Here is a 25,129-nt window from a genome sequence, read left to right as displayed (position 1 = left end):
AACATTTCATTTTTGCACATACTGTGGCAAGGATGTTTTAGTAATTAAGGAAGACTAGAGTGATGCTCTTGATGACAGGTGATATATTTTACCCAGACAATGCAAAACTCACTTCTAACACATTTGCCAGGCTAGAGGAAACGCTTCTGAAGGATTGAAAAGGACACAGGAGACGGTGAGTCATGTCTCCAACGATCTGGTGAGAGCTTTTGCTGTTCCAAAGTATCGGATAGCAGGTTAGGTTTGCTTTTGTATAGCAGAAAAGGCTGAATTAGCACAATCAAAGCAAAGTTGCTTGATTGTAAATATTTTAGAGCTCTTCATTGTACACTGAGATTTTCCTACCCCCTACTGGACATACAAAGAAACAGGCCAGTCAGTGTTTCCAGGAATGGCAACCGCCGTCTTTCATTAGATAATTTAAGTAATTTGAAAGTTACTATACTGCTTCGCCTTGAAAGGGTCACTAGATTAGTAGGTCCTCTGTTGTGCTGAGGTCCTTTCAGAGTGCATTTCATTTTCTCATGAGCCTGAATGCTGAAGATTAGCATTCAGAAAGGGTAGACTTAAGAGTGTTAAGGTCAATGCATTGTCAGTTCTCTTCATTTTACGCTAAGAAACTTTTTTTATCAAAATGATAGTTGAGCAATATTTGGATTGGATTTAATAGACAAACATGCTTTTATTTTCAATAAAATACCATAAATCATCTTGGCTGTTAGTCCTGGAAGACCTGCTCCCTGCCTTGCAGGCTTTTTTCACCTGGCCTGAGAGGGTGGGGCCCGGACTGACTCCAGCTACAAAAGCTGAGGCGGCTGAACAGACTCTTGGGTTTGGGGGGTTTTGTTGGGGTGCGGTGGGTTCTGCATCTGTTATTATTTCCCCAATTGTTTAAAATGTTTTGAATGGTTTTTAACGGCTTTTTAACTTGCGTGTTTTTTAATTTGGGGGTTTTGTTTTTTGAACTGGGGGGTGTAGAATGCGCCGGGGGGGTAGAGCGGGGGTAACCCCAATCACAGTGGTTCTGGGCAAGAGGAGGGATAGTGGAGTAATGGGGTAGGCCAGGTAAGGGGCACACGACACAGGCAATTAGTGACTGTGCCCATATGCCAGCCCCTCCACCTCCAACTGGGGGAATTTCAATTGCCCTTGGAGCCAGCCCTTGGGTCTGCAGTTGTTCCTAAATGCCAGGTCTGTGCTGAGTAAGACCTCCCTCATCCATGAACTGATTCTGGTTTGTTTTGCTTTTGTTTCATTATATATTTTGTCTTCTCATTTTGTATTTTTATACTGTGGACCGCCCTATGGTCTTTGGTTGAAGGGCAGTATGCAAATTTAATAAACAAAAACAGTTTAATAACCAACAGTAACATTTTGTCTCAGCCATACATGGTTCAAACTGCAATTTAAACCAGCTGGCTTTCCCTCAGCTATCTGCGAATGGAACTTGCCTGATATGTGATTTAAAAAAGCAACCCCAAAACAACTAGGTTTTCCCTACTCTTATATATATCCGGGGGAGGGGGGATTTCTTTCACAACTTCAGTTCACTTTGGAATTAACTGATATTTCTTCCCAGCGCTGTTAAATTCTGTAGATGTCCTAGTGGGAAATTAAGACCCGCTCTGGAGAACAGCTGAAGAAAAGAGGAAAGCCACACTGAAATTAAAAGTGCTTTTTGTTGCAGCCTTTCTAATATGGTTTTATAAAAACCCTTATGAAAAATTCACCAGTCCTAGTGAACTGGAAACCAATACAACAGTCTCTGCAAGTTGGAAAGCAATATATATCAATAGAACCTGTAGGATGTGTTGAATTGATGAAGTCTGGAAGGATTTCCATGCGTAAATTGGTCACAATTCCTTCTTAGAATCATAGAGTTGGAAGGGACCCCAAGGGTCATCTAGTCCAGCCCCCTGCAATGCAGGAATCTCAACAAAAGCATCCATGACAGACGGCCATCCAACCACTGCTTAAAAACCTCCAAGGAGGTCCACCACCTTCCAAGGGAGTCCATTCTACTGTCAAACAGCGCTTAGAACAGCACTTACTGTCAGAACTTTTTTTTTTTTTTATGTTAAGCTGAATCACCTTTCTTGTAACTTGATATAATGATATTTGTCCGTTTGTTTATTAAATTAATAATGCATTTGTTTAGAGGAACATCAAATGCTTTTTCTGGATAAGGTAATTTTGGGAGATGGAGTATGCGCAACTAGATGAAATTTTGGGGAAACAGCAATTCCAAACTGTTGATGCAAGATTACTGCCGCCCCCCTTATCTGCTCCAAAGAAATAATTAAAAAGCATCTTATCCAGTCAACGTTGCTCTCCCTGTAGAGAACACTCAACATTCCATCCTCCAAAGAAATGTGTATATTATACGTGTCCTTATAATACACTTAGCTTCTGTCTCCAGGATTCAGCAGCAATGCAAAACAAGGATTGTGAAGTGTTCCATTGGGAAATGGGCCTTAATCTCCATTTGCACTTGTTCTAAGAACTTCTGATGTTTCTTCACATTGATATTGGGGGGGGGGGGGAGTCAGTTTGCCCTTTCACAGAATTAATGAGTGAAGCCTCCAATGGGATTATCTTCTATAGGTATATTACCCTTTCTTATTGTACTTAATGCTAGTAGGAGCTACTTTTTTTAAAAAAAGAATATTTCAAAATGAGTCTTAAGTTAATGAATTCTTTGGCACTTAGTTGCTTTGAAGCTAAACCTTTAGGAAGAAGTAATTTTTTTAAAAGAAGCAGACGAGTTTCCTTTGCCTTGGTTGATTTGATGCTCATAATTACGTATGGGAAAAAGACTTTACACATTGCTCATATATACCTAAAGCACATCAAGCCTTTTTGAAACTGTGGGAAATGATAGAGAAAATGAGTTTTCAATACGTATTTGTTGAAGTTGCCATATATTCAAATACTGGGCAAGCGGTTCTGCGTAAATCACAGTGCAGGGGATTCTTACATCTGACTGAAATAATATAATAACCACAACACTTCCATAGAATAGCTTTACCTGCTTTCTCATGTTACAATCAGTGCTGGCATCAGTCTCGACAGACAATGGTGTGCTCCTCCAGGGGTGAAGCCAAACCACTGGAGAATCACATCACCCGCTCTGCCTGCAGAAACCGGTCACTTGTATCTTTGAAGTGACCTGAGCAATATGTATAGAGGTCCCGGGCTGCCCAGATGACAAGGCCTCCCTCTCAGCCTTGCGGATGTGGTCCAAAGGAAAGCAGAGCAAAGCATTTGGCACCAGCTTGGCTGCAGGAGTTGCCAGAAGGAGGTATTACCTCCATAAAGCAGAGGAGACTGAAAAGAGAGAGAGACTTCACCTAGGACCACCTAGTGAATTTATTGCAGAGGTGAGATTTGAACGGATTTTTAGCCTAGTTCCCCAGCCATTATATATATATTTATTCTTGACTTTAAAATACCGTATTTTTCGCCCCATAGGACGCACCGCCCCATAGGACGCACCTAGTTTTTTGGGGGGTAAATAAAGGGAAAAAAATTATTTCCCCCCCAGGCGCTGGGGCTGGCGCGGGGGAAGCCTGAGCTTCCCACGACCCCAGCCCCCAGAACAGGCTGCTGCCCCAAGCCTTGCGGGCCGGTGGGACCTCCTGCAGGGCGCACCAGGCTTAAGGACATCTGCCTGAAGCAGGGGGCGGGCTCCGCAGCTCACCCCCTCCTTCAGGCTGCAGGCTGCCGCCCCAAGCCTCGCGTGCCTGGCGGGACCTTCTGCCCGGCGTGCGAGGCTTGCGGACATCTGCCTGAAGCAGGGGGCGGGCTCCGCAGCTCACCCCCTCCTTCAGGCTGCAGGCTGCCGCCCCAAGCCTCGCGCGCCTGGCGGGACCTTCTGCCGGGCGTGCGAGGCTTGCGGACATCTGCCTGAAGCAGGGGGCGGGCTCCGCAGCTCACCCCCTGCTTCAGGCTGCCGCCCCAAGCCTTGCGCGCCCGGCAGGATGCACCTCTGGGCACGCGAGGCTTGCGGACATCTGCCTGAAGCAGGGGGCGGGCTCCGCAGCTCACCCCCTCCTTCAGGCTGCAGGCTGCCGCCCCAAGCCTCCCGCGCCTGGCGGGACCTTCTGCCGGGCGTGCGAGGCTTGCGGACATCTGCCTGAAGCAGGGGGCGGGCTCCGCAGCTCACCCCCTCCTTCAGGCTGCAGGCTGCCGCCCCAAGCCTCGCGCGCCTGGCGGGACCTTCTGCCGGGCGTGCGAGGCTTGCGGACATCTGCCTGAAGCAGGGGGCGGGCTCCGCAGCTCACCCCCTCCTTCAGGCTGCAGGCTTCCGCCCCAAGCCTCGCGCACCTGGCGGGACCTTCTGCCGGGCGTGCGAGGCTTGCGGACATCTGCCTGAAGCAGGGGGCGGGCTCCGCAGCTCACCCCCTCCTTCAGGCTGCAGGCTGCCGCCCCAAGCCTCGCACGCCTGGCGGGACCTTCTGCCGGGCGTGCAAGGCTTGCGGACATCTGCCTGAAGCAGGGGGCGGGCTCCGCAGCTCACCCCCTCCTTCAGGCTGCAGGCTGCCGCCCCAAGCCTTGCGCACCTGGCGGGACCTTCTGCCCGGCGTGCGAGGCTTGCGGACATCTGCCTGAAGCAGGGGGCGGGCTCCGCAGCTCACCCCCTGCTTCAGGCTGCCGCCCCAAGCCTTGCGCGCCCGGCAGGATGCACCTCTGGGCACGCGAGGCTTGCGGACATCTGCCTGAAGCAGGGGGCGGGCTCCGCAGCTCACCCCCTCCTTCAGGCTGCAGGCTGCCGCCCCAAGCCTCGCGCGCCTGGCGGGACCTTCTGCCGGGCGTGCGAGGCTTGCGGACATCTGCCTGAAGCAGGGGGCGGGCTCCGCAGCTCACCCCCTCCTTCAGGCTGCAGGCTGCCGCCCCAAGCCTCGCGCACCTGGCGGGACCTTCTGCCGGGCGTGCGAGGCTTGCGGACATCTGCCTGAAGCAGGGGGCGGGCTCCGCAGCTCACCCCCTCCTTCAGGCTGCAGGCTGCCGCCCCAAGCCTCGCACGCCTGGCGGGACCTTCTGCCGGGCGTGCGAGGCTTGCGGACATCTGCCTGAAGCAGGGGGCGGGCTCCGCAGCTCACCCCCTCCTTCAGGCTGCAGGCTGCCGCCCCAAGCCTTGCGCGCCTGGCGGGACCTTCTGCCCGGCGTGCGAGGCTTGCGGACATCTGCCTGAAGCAGGGGGCGGGCTCCGCAGCTCACCCCCTCCTTCAGGCTGCAGGCTGCCGCCCCAAGCCTCGCACGCCTGGCGGGACCTTCTGCCGGGCGTGCGAGGCTTGCGGACATCTGCCTGAAGCAGGGGGCGGGCTCCGCAGCTCACCCCCTCCTTCAGGCTGCAGGCTGCCGCCCCAAGCCTTGCGCGCCTGGCGGGACCTTCTGCCCGGCGTGCGAGGCTTGCGGACATCTGCCTGAAGCAGGGGGCGGGCTCCGCAGCTCACCCCCTCCTTCAGGCTGCAGGCTGCCGCCCCAAGCCTTGCGCGCCTGGCGGGACCTTCTGCCCGGCGTGCGAGGCTTGCGGACATCTGCCTGAAGCAGGGGGCGGGCTCCGCAGCTCACCCCCTGCTTCAGGCTGCCGCCCCAAGCCTTGCGCGCCCGGCAGGATGCACCTCTGGGCACGCGAGGCTTGCGGACATCTGCCTGAAGCAGGGGGCGGGCTCCGCAGCTCACCCCCTCCTTCAGGCTGCAGGCTGCCGCCCCAAGCCTCGCACGCCTGGCGGGACCTTCTGCCGGGCGTGCGAGGCTTGCGGACATCTGCCTGAAGCAGGGGGCGGGCTCCGCAGCTCACCCCCTCCTTCAGGCTGCAGGCTGCCGCCCCAAGCCTCGCGCGCCTGGCGGGACCTTCTGCCGGGCGCGCGAGGCTTGCGGACATCTGCCTGAAGCAGGGGGCGGGCTCCGCAGCTCACCCCCTGCTTCGGGCTGCAGGCTGCCACCCCAAGCCTCGTGCGCCTGGCGGGACCTCCCGCCGGGCATGCGAGGCTTGCAGATGTCTTCCTGAAGCCTGGAGAGCGAGAGGGGTCGGTGCGCACCGACGTCTCTCGCTCTCCAGGCTTCAGCGAAAGCCTGCATTCGCCCCATAGGACGCACACACATTTCCCCTTCATTTTTGGAGGGGAAAAAGTGCGTCCTATAGGGCGAAAAATACGGTACATGTTCCTCTTTCTGTCTGGTCACTGTTGGGAGACTTATACTACTAGAGCAGCTTTGGACAACAACTATCAGATGCAATCAGGGGCTGATGGGAATTGTTGTCCAAAGTCACTAGAAGGCCTCAGATTGGCAAAGGCTGCTCTAGATACTCTGAGGAATATTTTTTCCACCTTCCCTACCCACTAAGGAGGATAATTTGGTGCTTTTTCTGTTGTTGCACCACAGCTGTGGTATGCCCATATTCAGGAGATTCATTTGACACAGTCCTTGGTTACTCGCTGAAAGATTCTCCCATATTGGAAGACATTTGGAGTGGTATGGTGTTTTCGGATTATGCTATGTTTTATCACAATTTTAACTGTGTCCTGTGGTTTTATATGTCTGCTATTTCCAGCTCACTCTGTGTATCGGGCAAATATAACAATCATTCCTCTGTGTAGTTCTCCTTTGCAAGCCCTGTCAAAATGAATGGGCAGTGTGCAGCAAAATTGCACTCCGTCCAAGTGGCACGGGAAAGTTCCTCAAGGTTTCTATCCCATCCTCAACTTTTTTCAGGTTTTCAACTCAATACCCAAGCAGCCCAGATTCTTTGCCTCCTCCACCCCCCGCTCTGCAGGTTCCTCCACCGCTTAGCCATGGAAAAAGCCCATTGGAGCACAGGTGCCCAGTTGCAGCCACAGATTATGGCACCACCTCCCTTTCAGGGGGACCCTTGGGCCATGCATCACTATTGGCAGACAAAAGATCAGTGTTGTAGTGCAAGGACCTGAATGAGCTCCATCTCAAGTTGTAGCTACCTTGAATTGGGGACACAATAAAGCAAGTGGGATTTTTTTTGGATTTCTGAGCACCTGCACTTCAAGTAACCATCCAATCTCTGAGCGTGGTCAAGGCAGTTTCCCCAGCTACCAACTGATATGATGCATGATATGAAGGTTTCGCATTTTCTACAGGCAGGGCTTAGCTTAGCAATCGACGTAGTTTCTGTATGGATCTGGGATCTTAAGTAGAGTTAAGGCAGCAAACCAATGTTAGCTGTCATAGCCATGGTTAAGCGTGGCACCAGACCAAGATCTTCAGAATGTCTCGGCTTCTGTATGTGAAAAGTAAGATCCTAGATGACCCTTTGGGTCCCTTCCACCTCTGCAGTTCTACAATTCTGTGTTCTACTCCAGTCTCCTCTAGCATGTTACACTATGAGCAGACCTCATTCCACATGCAGATGGGTTTTGTGGGTCTTAGAACAGTGAAGCGTTTACTAGCCTGCTGACCCACATACTAAGTGGTGCACTGTTTGGTCATGGTTGGGGTAAGAGGCTTGATATAACCATATTATATGCTAAATGGGCAGGAATAGCAGAGATTATATTCATTTTATTATACACTTTGTTCGGTGTACATCTGCCACATTTTTAGACAATCTGCCTCTTTATGAAGGTTTTATCCCTCAATTGCTGCTGCATCTACCATTGGCCCGCTAAAGCACCGATGATCTGCTCTTCTGTGATCATGTTCTGATTAAACATTTTCACTCAGTTGGCATTCCAGATAATTGAGGGGTCAGTTGATGTGGATTTAGACTGGGGCAAAAGCAGAGAGGTTGAAGGAAGAAAGCTAATCTCTTCCATTAGCAGTAGCTTTTGTGACTTCGTATTTTTAATTCAGTAATAAAATGCCACCGTTGCATACTAAATATAATTCAGCAGCAATTCTTGTACACAATGAAGAAGAAAAAACTGGGAGAAAGATTTCTGTTATCGGTGTTACATATTGTTCAGCGACGAACTTTATGAAAGCTGTTCTGAGAACACCAACAATGGCTCACTTGAACCTGGGAATTGCTGTCCTAGAAAAGATTAATGGTCTACAAGCTTGGTATCTCCCAACACAGTGTCGTGTACTGGAACATTATGAGAAGCATATAAAAGCTGCCATAATTTCTGGCCAGTTGGTATCATGGTGTAGACCACAGAAAAACATTTCATCTCCTCTTGGCAATTGAAAGCGATTATGCTTATATATTGCCGCTAGAGAGCCTTTGTATATTTATCTGTTGCTTTTTTAAAACTAAAGGTTTGCATTTGGAATAACACTCATATCAATTAGCAATGCTGCATTTAATGTAATTGCATTTTTAATTAAGTCTGTAATATTCTGTCTTTGATTTAGGTCACTTTGTGAAAGGCAAGGTGTGTCAAAACTCAAGATCATCTCAGTTTATACACACACAAACATTGAAATGTGTTGCACAACTAAATTCATTTATATGGCTTACATTTATCAAACATTCTCATTTCTGCTCCATGTGCTCCTTGAGTGCTTTTGCCTGTCTAGAGCAGGGGTCAGCAACCTTTTGCAGCCATGTGCCAGTCCACTGTCCCTCAGACCATGTGGTGGGCCGGACTATATTTTGAAAATAAATAAAAATAATGAATTCCTATGCCCCACAAATAGCTTTTAAATAAAAGCACACATTCTACTCATGTAAAAACACCAGGCAGGCCCCAAAATAACCCAGATATGTTTTTTAAATAAAAGGACACATTCTACTCATGAAAAACACACTGATTCCTGGACCATCCACAGGCTGGATTGAGAAGGCGATTGGGCCGCATCCGGCCCCTGGGCCTTAGGTTGCCTACCCCTGGTCTAAAGAATGAGATAATCCCTCTAGGGGGCATTTGGAGGAATGCATGTAAAATGGATTGCCTAGAAGGAGGAAAGAGATGTAAGCCTCTGGTTTTTGCATGGCAGGAATGTAGCCTGCTGTGTGAAAGTGAAAGTCATGTATGTTGCTCCACCCACTTTGCCCCTGGCTCCACCTACCACTGCCACATGGTCCCTAGAAGGGAATGCAGCTGACAGGCTGAAAGTGGTTCCTCACCCCTGATTTAGGGACTCTAGAGTTGTGGTACTTGAATAGCAGACTCATCCTATGTGCCATAACAAACCATTGCAACTGATGGGGAGTTAAGGTTTGGTTTCTAAGAAATGAAAGCACAGATTGCTGTTGCAGAATATGCGAGCCTTTGCAGTGTGTGTGTGTGTGTGTGTGTGTGTGTGTGTAAAGTACAGTAGTTCTTTGGTAATTATCTGTGACTGTGGTGAATATGGCCCACATCACCCGTATAAAGACATCCTCTTTCTCATATGAACTTCTCATCCAGTAGCCTGACACAGTCAGCATTCATAATTCGCATTGATGTCATAGTCATGAGAGAAATGGAGGCATTTCTTTATTTTCTTTCCTTTTTCAGGACAGTAGTAGATGGCATGATGGAGCAGCGGCTCTTACCTGACCTCCTGACAGCAGAGTTGATGCTGCTTACCTTCAGGGAGAGTGACAAGGCAGCAGGAAGGGCAGTGTGGTGCAGATGCACCAGCAGAGTTAAATCTGGAGCTCCTGCCACTATGATTTCTCCGCACTGCCCTCCCCCTTGCTTTGCCCCTCTCCTTCTCAGTAAACAGAAGTGACTCTGCTTTCGGGGGGTCAAGTAAAAACTGCCATCCCACCCCACTGTCCCCACTGTTTCAGGATGTATGCATTAACTTTTGAAAGGTGAAATGTGAAAGAGGGGTTGTTTTTCAAGCAAATACGGCATTGGGTTAAATTTAAAATCAATACGAAATGACACATTTGATTGGGACAGGAGCCACACGATTCATTCATTTCAGTATTTTTAAAAAATTTAGGTAGAATTCCCGCATATCAGAATACGCTTGCATAACTTGAGAGGTGACATTTTATATTCTAAGATGCGTTTGGTTTTAATCTCCACCCACCGCATAAATCTCCATGTCGTTGCCGTTGGACCCACACCAGTAGCAAAATGCGCCTGGGGATTTTCGAACGCTGCCTGTATGTGACCACAGTCTAATGCCTTTTTTTTTTTACCTGCTTTTTGCTTTATCATCCTGTACTCCAAAGTAAACCGTGTTCTGCACTGACATGCAGTTGGCATAATTTAGCACATTTGTTTTCCTTGTAGTTAGTAAACAATGCAAGAAAACTTTTGTCGCTGCCAAAGTTTGCCCAATACTGTCTTTGCGGTTGGCATCCGTTCCTAGCTACTGATGAGCTTACGAAATGGATTGTTTTCTTCAGACCAATAAAGCACTCCACCCCATATCACTGATGGGTGGCTATGGAGCTGCCTGTTCTGCAGAAGCATGCTCATAGGGCAGGGCTGTTTACAGGTCACGACCAGATGTGCAGCAATACATGCCATTGCATGCTTTACCTCATATGGGTCCCCATGCCTGTGAATGAGTTGGGTGCAATAGACTGTTCATCTACGTGCACAGCAGCTTATGAATGATCCTGCAGCTACCCTGACCACTATACATACGGGCAAGTTTTCTTCTCTACTCAGCCCTGGACACATTTTTTTGTGGCCTCCTCTGTTGTTGCTAAAGAGAACAGCTGAAGAAAATCGGCACAGAAGTCTGCATGCTGAAAAACCTTTTCATCTGGGCATGAAGTGATAGAAGATTGCCTTTCCTTCTAGAACAGGAAGCAGTGCCAGTCAGAGCAGAGGGGAAACCGAGTGGTTGCAAGTCGTCCTGCAGCCAACCCCGTGTTGGTTTTCTTCCTCTTTGGTTTTTCCATCTCTGTTGGGGGGTGGGGTTCCCACGCCCACTTTGTATGTGGCTTTTAAAAAACAACAACGCAAACGATTTTTGGTAGTTCCTCAAACTTTGATGCTTCCCCCACGCACGCTGTTACTTCCCTCTTGTTTCTGAGTAACCGTATTTCGGCTCTGTTGATGTTAGCACAGTACCGGGCCCGGGGTGTGTGTGTCTCACTGAGTTTGCTATTAGAGGGAGTGAAGCCTTCATCTGTAAAGGAGGATGGCATAGACATCAGATAAGTAAGTCCATAAAAGGTGAAAGGAATTGTGTGTGAGAGGATGGGCGGGTGTGGGAGAGAGAGAGAGAGAGAGAGAGAGAGAGAGAGAGAGAGAAGAGTGGCCATTACAACCTCTTAGGTTGTGTGCAGTCTGTATTTATTAACAGATTGCAGGGCTTTCTACTCCATTACGTTATTACCCTTGAAATTGAACTGCATTTATAACAAATATGAAATATGTATTTTTAACACTAAAATGTAATTTTCCAACATAATACCCAAAATAAAATGCCAAGAAGCTATTAGCAGCAAATTGAATTTTTGCCGTATGTAATTTAGCATAAATAGTGACAAGTGTTTCACCTCCCTCTTCTCCCCTGCACCCCCCCCCCACCTTAAAAATGATCCCATTAGTCATTCAGTTTAGAAGCACAGAGGCAGCAGTCGGCAAGGGTGTGCATTTTTATGTCTGCTTCAATTGCACACTTCATTTATTTGAACATGGCATAGGCGGCTTTCCCTGTCACGCAGCATCACTAGGCGATTAGCAAGTTTCGCCCTAGGGCAGCTGGGACGCTTTGCTGGGGCAGATGTTCTTTTCAGCTTATTCACTGGCCGTTCTTGGTTGTTTACCGTTGTCATGGCTACCCCTATTTCCACAGCAGCCGTGCGGCCTCCTCTTGGAGGCAAGTGAATATAGTTATAAAAGGATCATATTTTGCTCTGTGTCCCTTACTTGCCATCTGTCAACCAACTGCGCATGATGGATTCAGAAACCGATTAGGGATAACGGCAGACAAGTGATGATCCTTCTATTAAAAGTAACAGTGGTCCTGATGCAAATGGCTTTGTGGTGCCTTTGTGAGGTTTGTGCTCCCCCTCTCAAGCTCCCTATATAGGCGCAGAATTTTAATTCTTACTTGCTGGGGCACGGGGGTGGGGCATGTATGATGTCCTATTGTTGTGTTTGTGTATACCCTACGTACTAAGACTTAGACTGTCCAGTCTGCTCTTTTAGCTCACACACTTGCTACAGCTTTATGATCTGATACATATCGGTAGGGATTTCCCCTCAGGAATAGCACTCACACAGAGTGTTCGAAACTCCCATTGTTCTAGGCGCATTTTGTGACAGGGAATTTCATTAGCGCAAGCAGTTTCTGAGCTCTGGGCACACAGTACTGCGCCTAAAATTTCAGATTAAAACTGCAGAGTGGAAGAAGAAGAAGAGGAGGAGTTTGGATTTGATATCCCGCTTTATCACTACCCAAAGGAGTCTCAAAGCGGCTAACAATCTCCTTTCCCTTCCTCCCCCACAACAAACACTCTGTGAGGTGAGTGGGGCTGAGAGACTTCAGAGAAGTGTGACTAGCCCAAAGTCACCCAACAGCTGCATGTGGAGGCGCGGAGACGCGAACCCGGTTCACCAGATTATGAGTCTAGCGCTCTTAACCACTACACCACACTGGCTCTCCACAGTGGAAGGAAAGGAGGACATTTTTCTGCCTTCCCACTTCCAGCTACTCTGAAGACTGGAGAAGAGACCCTCTTAAGAATATTAGGGGGATGGGCAGGGGGAGGACTAGACCATGTGAAAAATGAACACAATAACTTAGCTGCAGTTCATTCATTTTCAGCTTTGTATTCTTGGTATTAAAAAAACGCACCTAGATATTCCGTTGTTGTGCCCATAACCTAGGTTTAAGGTGCCATTTAGCGCGTAGCTTTCATATCTCAGTTTCTAACGCTGCTTTCACACTGAGTAATTGCCATAGAGTTCAATGAAACTCTTGTAACTAGTATTCCAGGCAAAAGGGAGGGTTGAGTGGAGGTGTGGAAAGCACACAGAGACTTCTCAGTTCCTGAATGGACTGCATGACTCAGAGCTGTGAAATAAGGAAATGGGGGTCAGATGAACCCTATAATAATACCTCTGCATGCAAACACTGTGACTTTGGGGGACTGGAGCGCACCCTGAGTTTCACAGAAATCTCCATCACAACTCTGAAAGGAATTCATACACACAGAGAAAGAATCTTGTGGTACATATTTAATCTTTTGAAGGTGCCGCAATACTCCTCCTGTGTTTGCATGTAATGCAAAAAAGATGTTTGGACCACATGTGCCATCACCCCGATTGTTGGCCATGTTATCTGGAAAGGATATGATTTGAACTCCAGTGATGACACAAGGCTGTTGGAGGGTCCTTAATAAGCTAATATATGCATGAATTATGTGAACCCTCAGATTGGACCTTTCCTGCCGCTTTGCTCCTCTCTTCACAAACCAGGATTCAGCACTTGGCCATAGCCTCCTGTTTCATGACACACTTGAGACTATGATTAGCTACTTCAAAACAAGCCATGGTTTAGTTGACTTAATATCCTGGCTTGCTTGAAATCCGCTAACTGTAGTTTCTGGGTGCACATGTAATGGGAAACAATGGTTTAGTGCTGAATCCTGTTTTTTTCCTGCCACTTAAATGCAGAGAGGAGCAAAGCAGCAGGAAAGGAGCTGTGTTGAGAGTACCGTATTTTTTGCACCTGACCGTAAGACGCACCTACGTAGTGGCTAGATTTCTCTGGAGTAAATAGGGGGATGTGTGTTTGGGTGCTGCTGCGCTCCGCTTTGGAGCGTTAAAGAGACACATCTTAGAGGCTGCCAAAAGTGCCCTGCAGGGGGCTCCGGCCACATTGGAGGGTAGCCAGCGCCCCCTTCTTGCCCACGGCGGGGAACCCTCAGCCCTGCCGGTGCTCTCCCTGGCGCTCCTTCTCATCTCCAAGCAGCTGCTCTCCGCTGCGAAGGCAGCTGAGACACCTGCAGGCGGCTGGCTGGGAAGTGCATCCACCTGATTGACAGAGGTGATGCTGCTGCTGCCGCCTTCACCGCCACTTCTACTGCACAGCCCAGCCTGGCCTGACTCCGGGGAGGAGGTGGTGGCGCAGCAGCGCTCCGACGGGAGGGCTCTTTCCCTGCGCCCCTGAACCCCAGCAGCCTCCTCTCTGCAGCCTTCCCTCCTTCGTGCCGCACAATCCGCTCTTCACCCCTGCACTCGGGCAATTCGTCTCCAGGAACCACGCATTCGATCCATAAGACGCACAGACATTTCCCCTTACTTTTTAGGAGGAAAAAAGTGTGTCTTATGGAGCGAAAAATACGGTACATCCCCTTTGTGCATACCCTAGTTCAATAAACCAAGGTTTTTGGTTTAGTGTTATCTGAGAACGCAATAGCGGCATGGCTATCCCAGCAGGAAAATGCAGAATGGTGGCCAATTCTGTAGCATTGGGACCACATATAATAATAAATAATACACAAACTTTTTATAAATGCGAGGATCTTTCTTTTCCCAGTTATATATATATATTGGCAAATTTAATCTTACTTTTTGGTAACCCTCGTCACTGTGGAGATTCCGTTCATTCTTTAAATTAGTGGGAGTGGAAATTGGTCCACTTGTAAATTAATGTATTTATTGGTTGATTTTTCCAGATCCTGACATTGATGCTGCCACTGCCATGATGCTTTTGAATACTCCCCCTGAGATACAAGCAGGTTGTGAGTAGATATTTCTATAGCCTATAGCACCATAGATATGTAAGCCTAACCTTCTCTTTCACAAAGCACACAGACTAGCAGGCTTAAAAATAATCATTAAAAAAAATGTTTCTGATTGAGAAACAAGATTTCTCAGTTAGACCCTTGCAAATTCTCTACTTAGTATAATTTTGTGGGGTGGTTCCTGTGCGTAAAATTCTGTGTCTAATGAGCGACAACAATTGTGTACCTCTGATTCCCATGACTAGTGGCATGTATTAGACGTATACAATTGTCAGTCGTAATGAAGCAGTAGTAGCCTGATAAGTACTTTCCATCTACAGCACAGGTAAGACAGTCACACCTAGGGCCACCACTAGAAAATTATGTTCTGCTTTCTGTTTCCACTTTTTGGGGTGCCTTTGAGAAACTTGAAGAAAGGAAGAATTAAAATTATATTCACTCTTTAATCTGAATGTTAAACTTGCATGGCTGAATCAGATCCGTTTATAAAAAAGATCAGAAAAGTGGCTTTGTCAAAGGAGCACTTGAACAGGATTTCCCCACCAGCGTTTTCCTAGTCCTGGTATTCACTCTTCTTTTGAAAAACCTATTTCTGCACTAGAGAGCTCTTATCCAGATTATAAAACTTACTACATCAGAACTTTAAGAATAGATACTAGTTCAGACAATGTATTTTGTTTTACATGCAAACAGTCCCAAAGCCTAATAGCTCCAGGTACATGCGGACAAATGAAATGGGAACCAGATCGTTACAAAACAGAGCCAGTGGAAATTCCTGTGATGGTGGTGGCTAGAATAAATGTCTCTTATGGGATTCTCTGCCTGCCATGTGCCTGGTTACCAAGTTCACACATTGCATTGGTTCACATGAACATGTGCTCAGGGAGTGCCAGGATTGTTGCTTGTAGGAGAAAATGGACTGTGTAAAACAGCATATAAATATTCCTTCTCTAAACAGAATAAACTGAGGACAGTTCCTTGTTATCACGTGGAATAAGTCCTTGATGAGTCTTGGGTAACAATCCTCTTGTTGCTGTTGTTTTTACTGGAACTGCTTTTCCAATATCTACAGTGGTACCTCGGGTAAAGAACTTAATTCGTTCTCGAGGTCCATTCTGAACCTGAAACTGTTCTTAACCTGAAGTACCACTTTAGCTAATGGGGCCTCCCACTGCCGCGCGATTTCTGTTCTCATCCTGAAGTAAAGTTCTTAACCCAAGGTACTATTTCTGGGTTAGCGGAGTCTGTAACCTGAAGCGTCTGTAACCCGAGGTACCACTGTAAAGGTGGCCTGTAAAATTAATATGTACTATGTCAGTAATTCCTAAATCTGTCCCCTAACCAGAGACGGCATCACAATATGGCATCTGCTGAGGGGCCATTGCTGCTGATGGTGCAGCAGTCATTGCTCCAGTCATGGCTGGGCAGCCACCATTGCTTGTAGTTGTTCGCAGTGGCCCCAGAGCTCTGTGACATTGCGACAATTGCAATAATGGCCACCCACATCAGAGGAGTGCCACCACTGCTGTCTCTGCTCCTCTTTAGTAAGCCACCCACCCACCTGTTCTGCAGAGATAGAATAAACAGGAGGACAGGGGGGCATCAGCTACCATGCTAGCATCAGCTAGCAGGGGGCAGGGATGTTGGCACATTAGGGAAGCCTCCTGAGGGGGCTTCCTCAAGCCTGACCCTGAACCTTTTTATTTCTATTTTATTTGCTAGAAAGCGTTAATAATAGCTTGGAATCAATTGTTCTGTTTCTGAAGCTTACTACTACATACGGAGCTTCATTTACCAGTTGACTAAGCCTGGGGGGGAAATGGCTGGGATCCAATGGTGCACTAGCGGAAGAGGGGGAGGGGAGCCCTTGATTTCTGCTGATTTCACTCTCTCCCCACCACTGTTCCAGCTACAGTCCTGTGAACCAAATCCAGGCCATTTCTCAGGGTTCCTGGCCCTGGGGAAAGTGAGAGGTTCTAGTGTGGACAGAGAGACTAGACCCCTCCCTCCAAATTCCACAAGCCAAACGCCCCTTGCAGTAGTTGGGACCCAAATCTATTTTACCTAGTTTATCCTGCTTTTAGATTCTAAGCAAATTTCCAAAGCGGCAAACAGTAAGTATCCGCAAAGCACAAACTAAGTTTAGGATATATCATGAAGTGAAGTCAAGCACAGCAACATCATCAGACAACAACATCATCAACAACAACAATAAAAGTAATAAGCGTCAGATAAAAACGTAAATAAAACAGTCTTCGCAAAAGTTACACAGTGTTTAGTTTGGCCTTTTGAAGCTCGGGAAAAGAAAACGGTCTTAATCAGATACCTAGTGCAGCACGGAGAAGACAGCTGGGGCTCTCTGGGGAGCACATTCCATATACAGACTGTGCCACCTTTCTCTGGTCGCTAAATTCCTCGCAGGGCAGCAAGAGAAGGGCTTCTGGGGCAGATCTTAATGCCTGGGCAGGTTCATATGGGGATGAACAGTCTTGGGTCCCAACCATTTCACTTTGAATGGTCCTTGGAAACAGGAAGCCAGAGAAGCTGTTTCAAGACTGTGCAAACATAGGAGCACAACAAGTGTATTGTTAAAGGGGAAAGGGTATGTGGCTCTTTTCCCCTCCTGGCACTGTTCCCTCCTCCCCGCTAAACTTTTATATTTTTCTTCTATCAGTGTTTCCAGGGTGTGTGTGTGCGCGTGTGTGCGCGTGCTTCCAACCATGTACGATAGTTTCCAGATAAAAAAGTGTGCAAGAAATGAGTGAGCTGACCTGATATTTTATTTGATTTTATTACTATACAGATTACAGCACAGCACATTTGACCATCATCTTTTGCACACAGTGGATATAAAGTGCTAAGATAAAAAGATGGCTGTCTTTCCATCCTCATAGCTATAATTGTAATGGGATTTCTAAGCTCAGTTGGAGATACAGAATGGTAGTTAACTCTCCAAAGCAAGCCTATGCCTTTTCTCATTTAAACTATCTGACGTGGTTCAGAATTTGCACCCTGTTTTGCCACCGAAGAGTCACTTCTGGAAACTCCAAGCAACACACAAAATGTGGCATGCTTTCTTAATTGTGCAAAACAAACCATAGTTGCAAATCACTGTGTGGTTCCTAAGGCTTTGTAGAGGGGATAGTTACAATGAACAAGTCTTGTTGTTCATTGTTATCTTTAGTACTGTACCATCAATGCATGTGGTGCTTTGCAGAGTGGTATAAGGATCCTGCTCCCCCTTCTGTCTCCTTACTTGGCTGGCTGGCTTTAGGATGGTGTTGGAGATGCTTGATTGAGCATGCAGTGTCAGGCTGAACACATCACGACTGTGCACTTGCTTACTTCAGAGATTGCTGCTGATTATTTGGTGGTTTGGATGACAGAATAAGATTAGAGAGAGGCCGTGAACTCAAAAAAAACCCCTGGCCTGTGAAGTGAAGTCAGGGTTTTGGAGGAAAACGTGCAGAAAGAGGAGTAACATTATATTGATCCCTGGTCAGCAAGTTATTTTCTGCAGGGCTGTTTTGAAATGGAAATGTTGTGATAGCCTGTACCCCCACCCCACAAGCACTACGTAAGGTCATCTTATTGTCACGACTGGCACTCCTTCCTCATCTGCTTCTTGGTGGGAAACTAGGTATGGGGGGGAAGGTGGCATTCTTCTTGACATCTGGATTTGGCCTAACTGCCCACTCGTAGAGTTGTGGTTCCAAGGCAGAGGGGAACAGCAGAAGAGAATGGATGGTCATAGAGGACTTTGACTGCCAAGGATGGAAGCAGTGTGACATAGTTATGTAATCAGCAAGAGAGAGATTTTGTAGTACTAGACCAGCCTTCCCCAATGCAGTGCCATCCAGATGTCATAGACTACATCACTCCCAGTCAGCATGGTCAGTTGTTGGGGATGATGGGAGCTGTAGTCCAACAATATCTGGAGGGCACCAAGTTTGCTAGGTGAGAGCTTCTATAGAACTCTATGCTAACATGGTTAATGGGTATCACTAAGCATAGGGAGGGAGCACCCCTGGAGGTATTCATTTAATTCTCATTGTATCTTTAAGGGATTACCTTGGTACCACCTCTGTGTGTTTCATACCCTTGATTTCTGTTACTGGAGCAATTTATTCATGTTAAAAGACATTTTTTATCTTACTGGTCCCAGGACACTAGGGTCTTCTGCGCTGACTATTTCAGCTTTCTCTGAGAGAAAGGAGTCATTTTTCAGAAAATGGCTAGGACTTGGTTCGGGCCTTTATAGAGGCAGGCTGACAATAGTTAAGTGGTTGGAGGTACGGGGGTCACAAACAGGGCTATGCAGGGAAGTAAGGACAGATAAACAGGTGTGGAAGACCACGGACATCTTTTAAGGGACGCCTCCTACATCACTGCCCTTGTCTTGGTGGACTTCCCTACTGAGGCAAGCAGAGCTACTCTTGTTTCGTGCAGAATATCGACATGAACATTTGCACTAGAATAACAGCCCCCAGACCTCTTTTTATCTTCAGAGTTGTTTATACATTCCAGGGGTAAAACAGTTGGTGAAGTGGCTGAAATGGCTGAACTACCCCTGGCAAGTTCAGTGTTCTTACCCATCTCTTTTGTTTCATTGTGACAGCCACATGAAACTGCCATAATAGATGAGGGAAGTCAGTGGCTCCATTGGGCTGGGCTGGGGGGATAATGAACAAAGTACATGACTGGAGTCCTCTAGATAGATTATTGTCACTAAATAATAATTCTTTAGATCTCTAGATTTTGTAGATAAAATATATCTAGTTAATTATATTTCGGAATTACTCACTTTAGAATTATTATAATCCTATTGGCTGAGTTGAATGCCATTATTTATATTTTAAAAAATGTTTAAGTTAAAGGGAACCACCTCATCTCTACCACGCATACACAACCTTACTACGCATTTGCAGTGGGGCTTATCTTCCAAGCAACTTCCACATATAGTACATGGCTAACCACTTTTTGAGAGCAGGAAAACTTAAAAGGGTGAATGGAGGGTCCCACTGTTCAGAGGTGTAAAAACACCTGCTAGAGACGTTTGAGGAATTTGCTTTCTGTGAATTCCGATGGGAAATTGTTTGATATGCACCTGCCAGACAAATGTGTGGAACGGGAAATGAGAAATTTATCCTTCAGGTTTTCACTTCCCTGAATTTTGCAGTAGCACAATTCCAAGCCTTGAAAATGCACCCAAACAAAACATGTGTTTTAGAACATGCGTTTAGAATTGCGTACATTGAGAGAGAGCAATATTTGAAGATCATTTTCATGCAGAGTAATGTGAAAATGGGGATGGAACCGTACGAATGAACACATGTGGAATTGACGTGTACTGACAAATTGATGAATCCATCCTTAGCTGGTGTACACTTATCTCTTCCTGTCTCTCTCTGGATGATGGTTCTAATAATCAGCGACACTGCTAACTGCATAGGCATAGGTTGTCCATGCCACTTGTTCTTTATCCACTGTGTGGAGCTGCTAGCTCGTGCATTGAGATCTGCCAAATCTTAAATGGTATGGAAAGCACTACTAAAAGGCAAAAACATTTTTAACTCAAATTTTCATTTTGATTTGCAACATGCCCTGCACAAATTGCTGAGAGCTTCAAAGAACTTCAGGCATTTAAATAAATAAAAAAAATCCTGACCTGGCAGCCCATTGTGTACCACAAAGAAGAGTGGAACGGAAAAGGGAAGACATAAACGAATATAAAATGTAGACATATGATACAGATTTGCAGGCATGTTGCTGACACAGAGGTTCTTAAGCGGCTGCTGACAATGTTGCTAATAAAAAATAAAAAATGATTCTCCAAGGATTAGGTTTGAGGAGGGATTTAATGAGGCGAGTGTGCAAAAGGAAGCTGAAGCAAGAGACCAGATAAAAGTAAATAGAGTTTGGAGTGGAAGCAGTAATATTGAGCATGGGGGCCAGCCTGTTATGGCCGATGTGCCCAAATGGGGCAACAGGGACCATTAGGAACTTGAAGGGCATTTCCCAGGTTGAGACAACACAGGCTGGGGCAGGCAGCTGAGTCATTTGATAGTTTCTTTCATTCATTTTCCTAAATTGGTATCCCACATTATCCTTGCCATGCTTAAGGTGGATTGAAAAAAATCCTTTCCTGGGCTGCAGCAGATGTACAGCTCCTTATGGCTTTACCCCAGTTAGGTATAGTGTGCTGAGCAACCAGTAACAGGCAAAAGGATCTCCTGCAGCACAAATTCCAATTAGTAAAAGGTAAAAAAGGTAAAGGACCCCTGGACAGTTAAGTCCAGTCAAAGGCAACTATGGGGTTGCGGCGCTCATCTCACTTTCAGGCCGAAGGAGCCGGCATTTGTCCACAGACAGCTTTCCAGGTCATGTGGCCAGCAGGACTAAGCCACTTCTGGCACAATGGAACACCGTTGACGGAAACCAGAGCGCACGGAAACGCCGTTTACCTTCCCGCCGCAGCGGTACCTATTTATCTACTTGCACTTTGACGTGCTTTCGAACTACTAGGTTGGCAGGAGCTGGGTCAGAGCAACGGGAGCTCACTCCGTCGTGGGGATTTGAACCGCCAACCTTCCGATCGGCCAACCCAAGAGACTCAGTGGTTTATACCACAATGCCACCCCTGTTCAATTAGTAGCGGTATGTGCAGGTAGGGCAGAGCTGCCCTCCTGACTCCATCAGTGCTGCTTATCAGGTTGTGGTCACCTGACACTTCCATCACATGGCCCTTATCTCGCCCCATCCCAGTCCAGGTTTGCAGCAACAATGCTGGTGTCAGGAGGGTGGTTCTGCTCCACCCCACTACATCCCCTGCTACTGGTTGCCATCACAGATATGAGAAGTACCACAAAAAAGTTGCAGTTTCAATCTCCAGACCTGCAATTAAAATAATATTTGGTAGCAGGACTAAGGGAAGACTCCTGTGCCTACTACCTCTGTGCAGGAGGCCAGGAGTTGCTGCTAGTTGGAGTAGATTTGTAGTGGGCTGGGTACACCAAAGGTCTGGCTTCTGTGTCCCAGGTTCCAGCTGTGCTGATGTTGACTTGCTTAATGCAAGATCCGAAATAGTGGCTTAAAGTTGATTTCAGATTCTGGGCTAAGTGGGAAATCTATTTAGCTTTAACCGTTGTTATAGTCGGTGCTGATGTGGTTAGACTTGTGCTTCTGAACGGAGGAGGTGGTGGGCGAAGGAAGTTTGCAATCCCACAGCCTGATTAGGAACATTACATCTGCGCCTGCATAAAGCAAATGTCATTGGTGCAAAAGTGGCACACAGTTCAGCAGCCGCCTTGGGCATTTGATGTCCATTTCAATTTGAGCGCCATGAAGCCTGAGCATTGGGAGGCAACGTTTTCCCATGGAACAAAGACGTTTCTATTGAACACTCTTGAATAGATGTATAGGGCCTCTTTTGAGCTAACTTCAGTTTCCTCCAAACGATCCCCCTTGTTGTGTGATGGGTACCCTTACACTGTGGAACATCTGCTGGAAATATCAGCAAAAGCCTAATTGTTTTAATGGGCTCGAAGTGACATTTCCTTAGGACAAAAAAGGAAGGGGGGAAAAGATTATTTTGCAGGAAAATGTACAATTTTCTGTCATCTGATGGGTGCAACAAGAGTTAAGGCGTGTAAATTAAATCTGTCATTCCTGGCAATCCTTTGCTTACAGTGTATGCTAGCGGTTCGTGCAATTAATGGGTGCCTTATTTATTCTGTTCCCTTCATCCAATATTAGATGCTGGCAATAGAAACTAGAAGGTGGATTCTGATGGTGCAATTAGATGTTACAGGGCACGGATGGGGAACTTTTGGCCCACCAGATTGTGTTGGACTTCAGCTGCCACCAGCCCCAGCCAGCATGGCCAGCAGTAAGGGATGATGGGAGCTGGAGTACAGCAACATCTGGAGAGCTACATCACTAGGGAAGAGGAGGTTGGCAGCAGTCATGTGCCCCCATAACATCTGGCTAGATCCCATGACCGACATTTATTAGAAGACACTATATATTGTTGTTCTACCTGCTTGTATTGTGGTTAAAAATGGGGGGGGGGGGAGATTGGACCACAATCAAGAAACTGTGTTCCACAGAGATGCGTGATTACTTTTTCTTTCATAGAATCTCTTACGTTTTTAAGGTGGGCATTACTGTAATTAGGATTTCTAATGAATATGTTGGTGGGCTTACTGTTTTGTGGCCTAATTTTTCTGCTGTTTTATCCGTCTTGGCTGTTTTCTTTGTTGTAACAGTTGTAGAATATGATTTTTTTTGGGGGGGGTGCTTATCTTGTAAGCATCCTTGAGCACCCTTTTAGGAGCCGAAAGACAAGGTAAAAATAAACAAACATTATGCGAAACCTTGCCTTCATTTTAATGTGAGTAGGGAGTTGCTTTGAGCTAAACAGGTGTCTGAAACACAAGCACATAGTTTTACAAGGGAAATGGGGGAGAAGTGGGGCATATAAATGAATTGCCTCAGTTTTGCTGATTCTTTCTTTCTAAGCACAGTTCACTTCATTTTCACTCAACTAACATTTAAGGTTGCCTCTTTCAGATCTTTAGTCAAATTGTGTCCGGGTGGGGTTATGTTGGGGTAGTTTGTTAATGTATTTTTAGAAGCTAAGAAGAAAAAGGAAAAAAACAATCAGTTTATTCGAGAAAGTGCCTCTCTGTTTCTGAGTAATCATGGTGAGGATTTTGATGTCACCCTTAAGATTGCTCACCTTTGGATGGAGTTTCCTTTGGCGTTGTATATGTGTTTCCTCACAAGGAAAATATGTGAGATCCTGTTATCTTGAGAGGCCATGGATTGAACTTGGACGCCTTACAAAGATACGTCCTATTCTCTGGCACAGGGCAGAAGATGCACCAGGGTCAATTGGTAAATCTCTTGAGTGATTTGGCATACATCGGCAAGAGTTTTTGTTTCCCGCTTGTTTAACAAAACATCCCCCCCCCCCAAATAAGACTGCTGAAATGAAGAAAGCTAAGTAGGAATGACCTTTATGTGTGAAGGGACTGTGAGCTCAGTTCAGTTCTGGTACAAAAGAAGAAAAAAATCTGGGTTCAGAATATTCTTGGAGAGTAATTCTGTGTATCATTTGTGTGTGGCTCTAGCTGGTCAATCTTCAGGTTCTAGTAAGAAAACAGAGTTGATCTGGCAAGCATTAAGTCTTTCCACTCTTATTCCACCTGCACATGTTGACTTCTCCCAAGAGGTCAGTTGCTGGAGTGAGATTTGATCAGAGGAGCTCTCATGCTTTGTCAGTATGTTGCACTGACTGATCTATCACAACTTTCTGTGGCTACACGTGACTCATGAAATATCACACGCAACTCTTTCCTAAGTTGTTTATATATATATATATAAATTTATGAAGCAGCGATTCTTCTTTCCCCCTGCTCCAATGAAGCTTGATATTTTAATAAACATGTCAGTTTCACAACTGAGCTAATTTGTCCTCCTCTTTTTCTTGCCTCCAGTTCCTCCCGGAGTTATCCAAAATGGAGCTCGCATTCTGAGTAGAGGAATCTTCCCAGGAGTCAGGCCACTGCCAATAAACCCAATCGGAAGCATGGCTGCTGCAGTAAGGTAAGTACAGAATCGGTGGTGCAGCGGGAGATGGCAAAGAACCTTGAAAGGAGAACTCTTTGAGAGAGCGCTGCTGAACTTGCAACAGGTTTATTTGCAAGATCATTGACAGATTTTCAGTGCAGCTTCTACACCACAATTTACTTCCTTTTGAAGCAAAATCTAGAGGTGTCCTTTCTCTGTGGCTGTGGCCACACTTTGCACACAAGTAATGCAGCTTTTCAGATTCGTACAGAAACATGTACTAGAAAAACAAATTTATCCAGCTTTTTACTCTGTTCTTATTTGTCAAGGGGTGGCTCTAGCATACAATTCTCCCAGAAGCAATTGCCATGTCAGGCAAAATATTAAATGCATATTTTTTTATTTTATTACATTTTTACATATTTCACTGAATATTAAGACATGTCTTAGATTTGGGTCTTTCTTTTCTTTCTTTTCTGGTCTATTCTCACTATTTCAGTACCACCAGGGAATGCTTTGTCCTTGTCCCCCCCCCCCCAAAAAAAAATGCAACTGGTCAAGTGCCCATAGTCTACTTGATCACAAGATTATGTACAAATGACTACTTGTATGCAGTATTTCAGCTAAGTATTTAGCCAACATGCTTAAGTACACTTTTTTTCTCTCTGTGTGTGTTTTGTTCATTACATCTCACAGTTGTAGCCTGTTTAAGCCATTTGTAGACTGTTCCCTTTTCAAACAGTAATTGAATGAATGAATTTCATTGTTTCCCAGTTTCTGTGCAAGCTCACTTGGCTGCTGGCCCTTGAGCCAATTAGTTAGTGATCTTTTGCAATCATTTCACCTTTGAGTGTCCAACCCAAGGTGTTGTGAATTGTTTGGATAATGTGCATTGTTCAAAAATACTAAAACCCAGGGCGAATTCGCCACTTGACATATGTAAAGATTAGCCATGGGAGATTATGTCATTATGCTGCTGTT

The 25,129-nt window shown here is 46.4% G+C and overlaps 1 protein-coding gene across 9 annotated transcripts in view; it reads left to right on the top strand.

Moving 5' to 3' along the window:
- FOXN3 (forkhead box N3) overlaps nucleotides 1-25,129 on the top strand; it is a 197,172-nt gene that overhangs the window by 152,127 nt on the left and 19,916 nt on the right. For 6 of the 9 annotated variants that reach the window (XM_083437669.1, XM_083437667.1, XM_083437668.1 and 3 more), the window contains exons 5-6: nucleotides 14,507-14,572; nucleotides 24,076-24,184. In XM_083437669.1, coding sequence (XP_083293795.1) covers nucleotides 14,507-14,572; nucleotides 24,076-24,184 — 175 coding nt within the window. The remainder of the gene's footprint in view (nucleotides 1-14,506; nucleotides 14,573-24,075; nucleotides 24,185-25,129) is intronic. The other 3 variants (XM_083437672.1, XM_083437673.1, XM_083437674.1) reach the window with 2 other exon arrangements.

The sequence above is a fragment of the Podarcis tiliguerta genome (genome assembly GCF_965153285.1).
Source record: "Podarcis tiliguerta genome assembly, chromosome: 1".
In the NCBI taxonomy this organism is placed as follows: Eukaryota; Metazoa; Chordata; class Lepidosauria; order Squamata; family Lacertidae; genus Podarcis; species Podarcis tiliguerta.
This window is presented reverse-complemented; position numbering and strand designations above follow the sequence as displayed.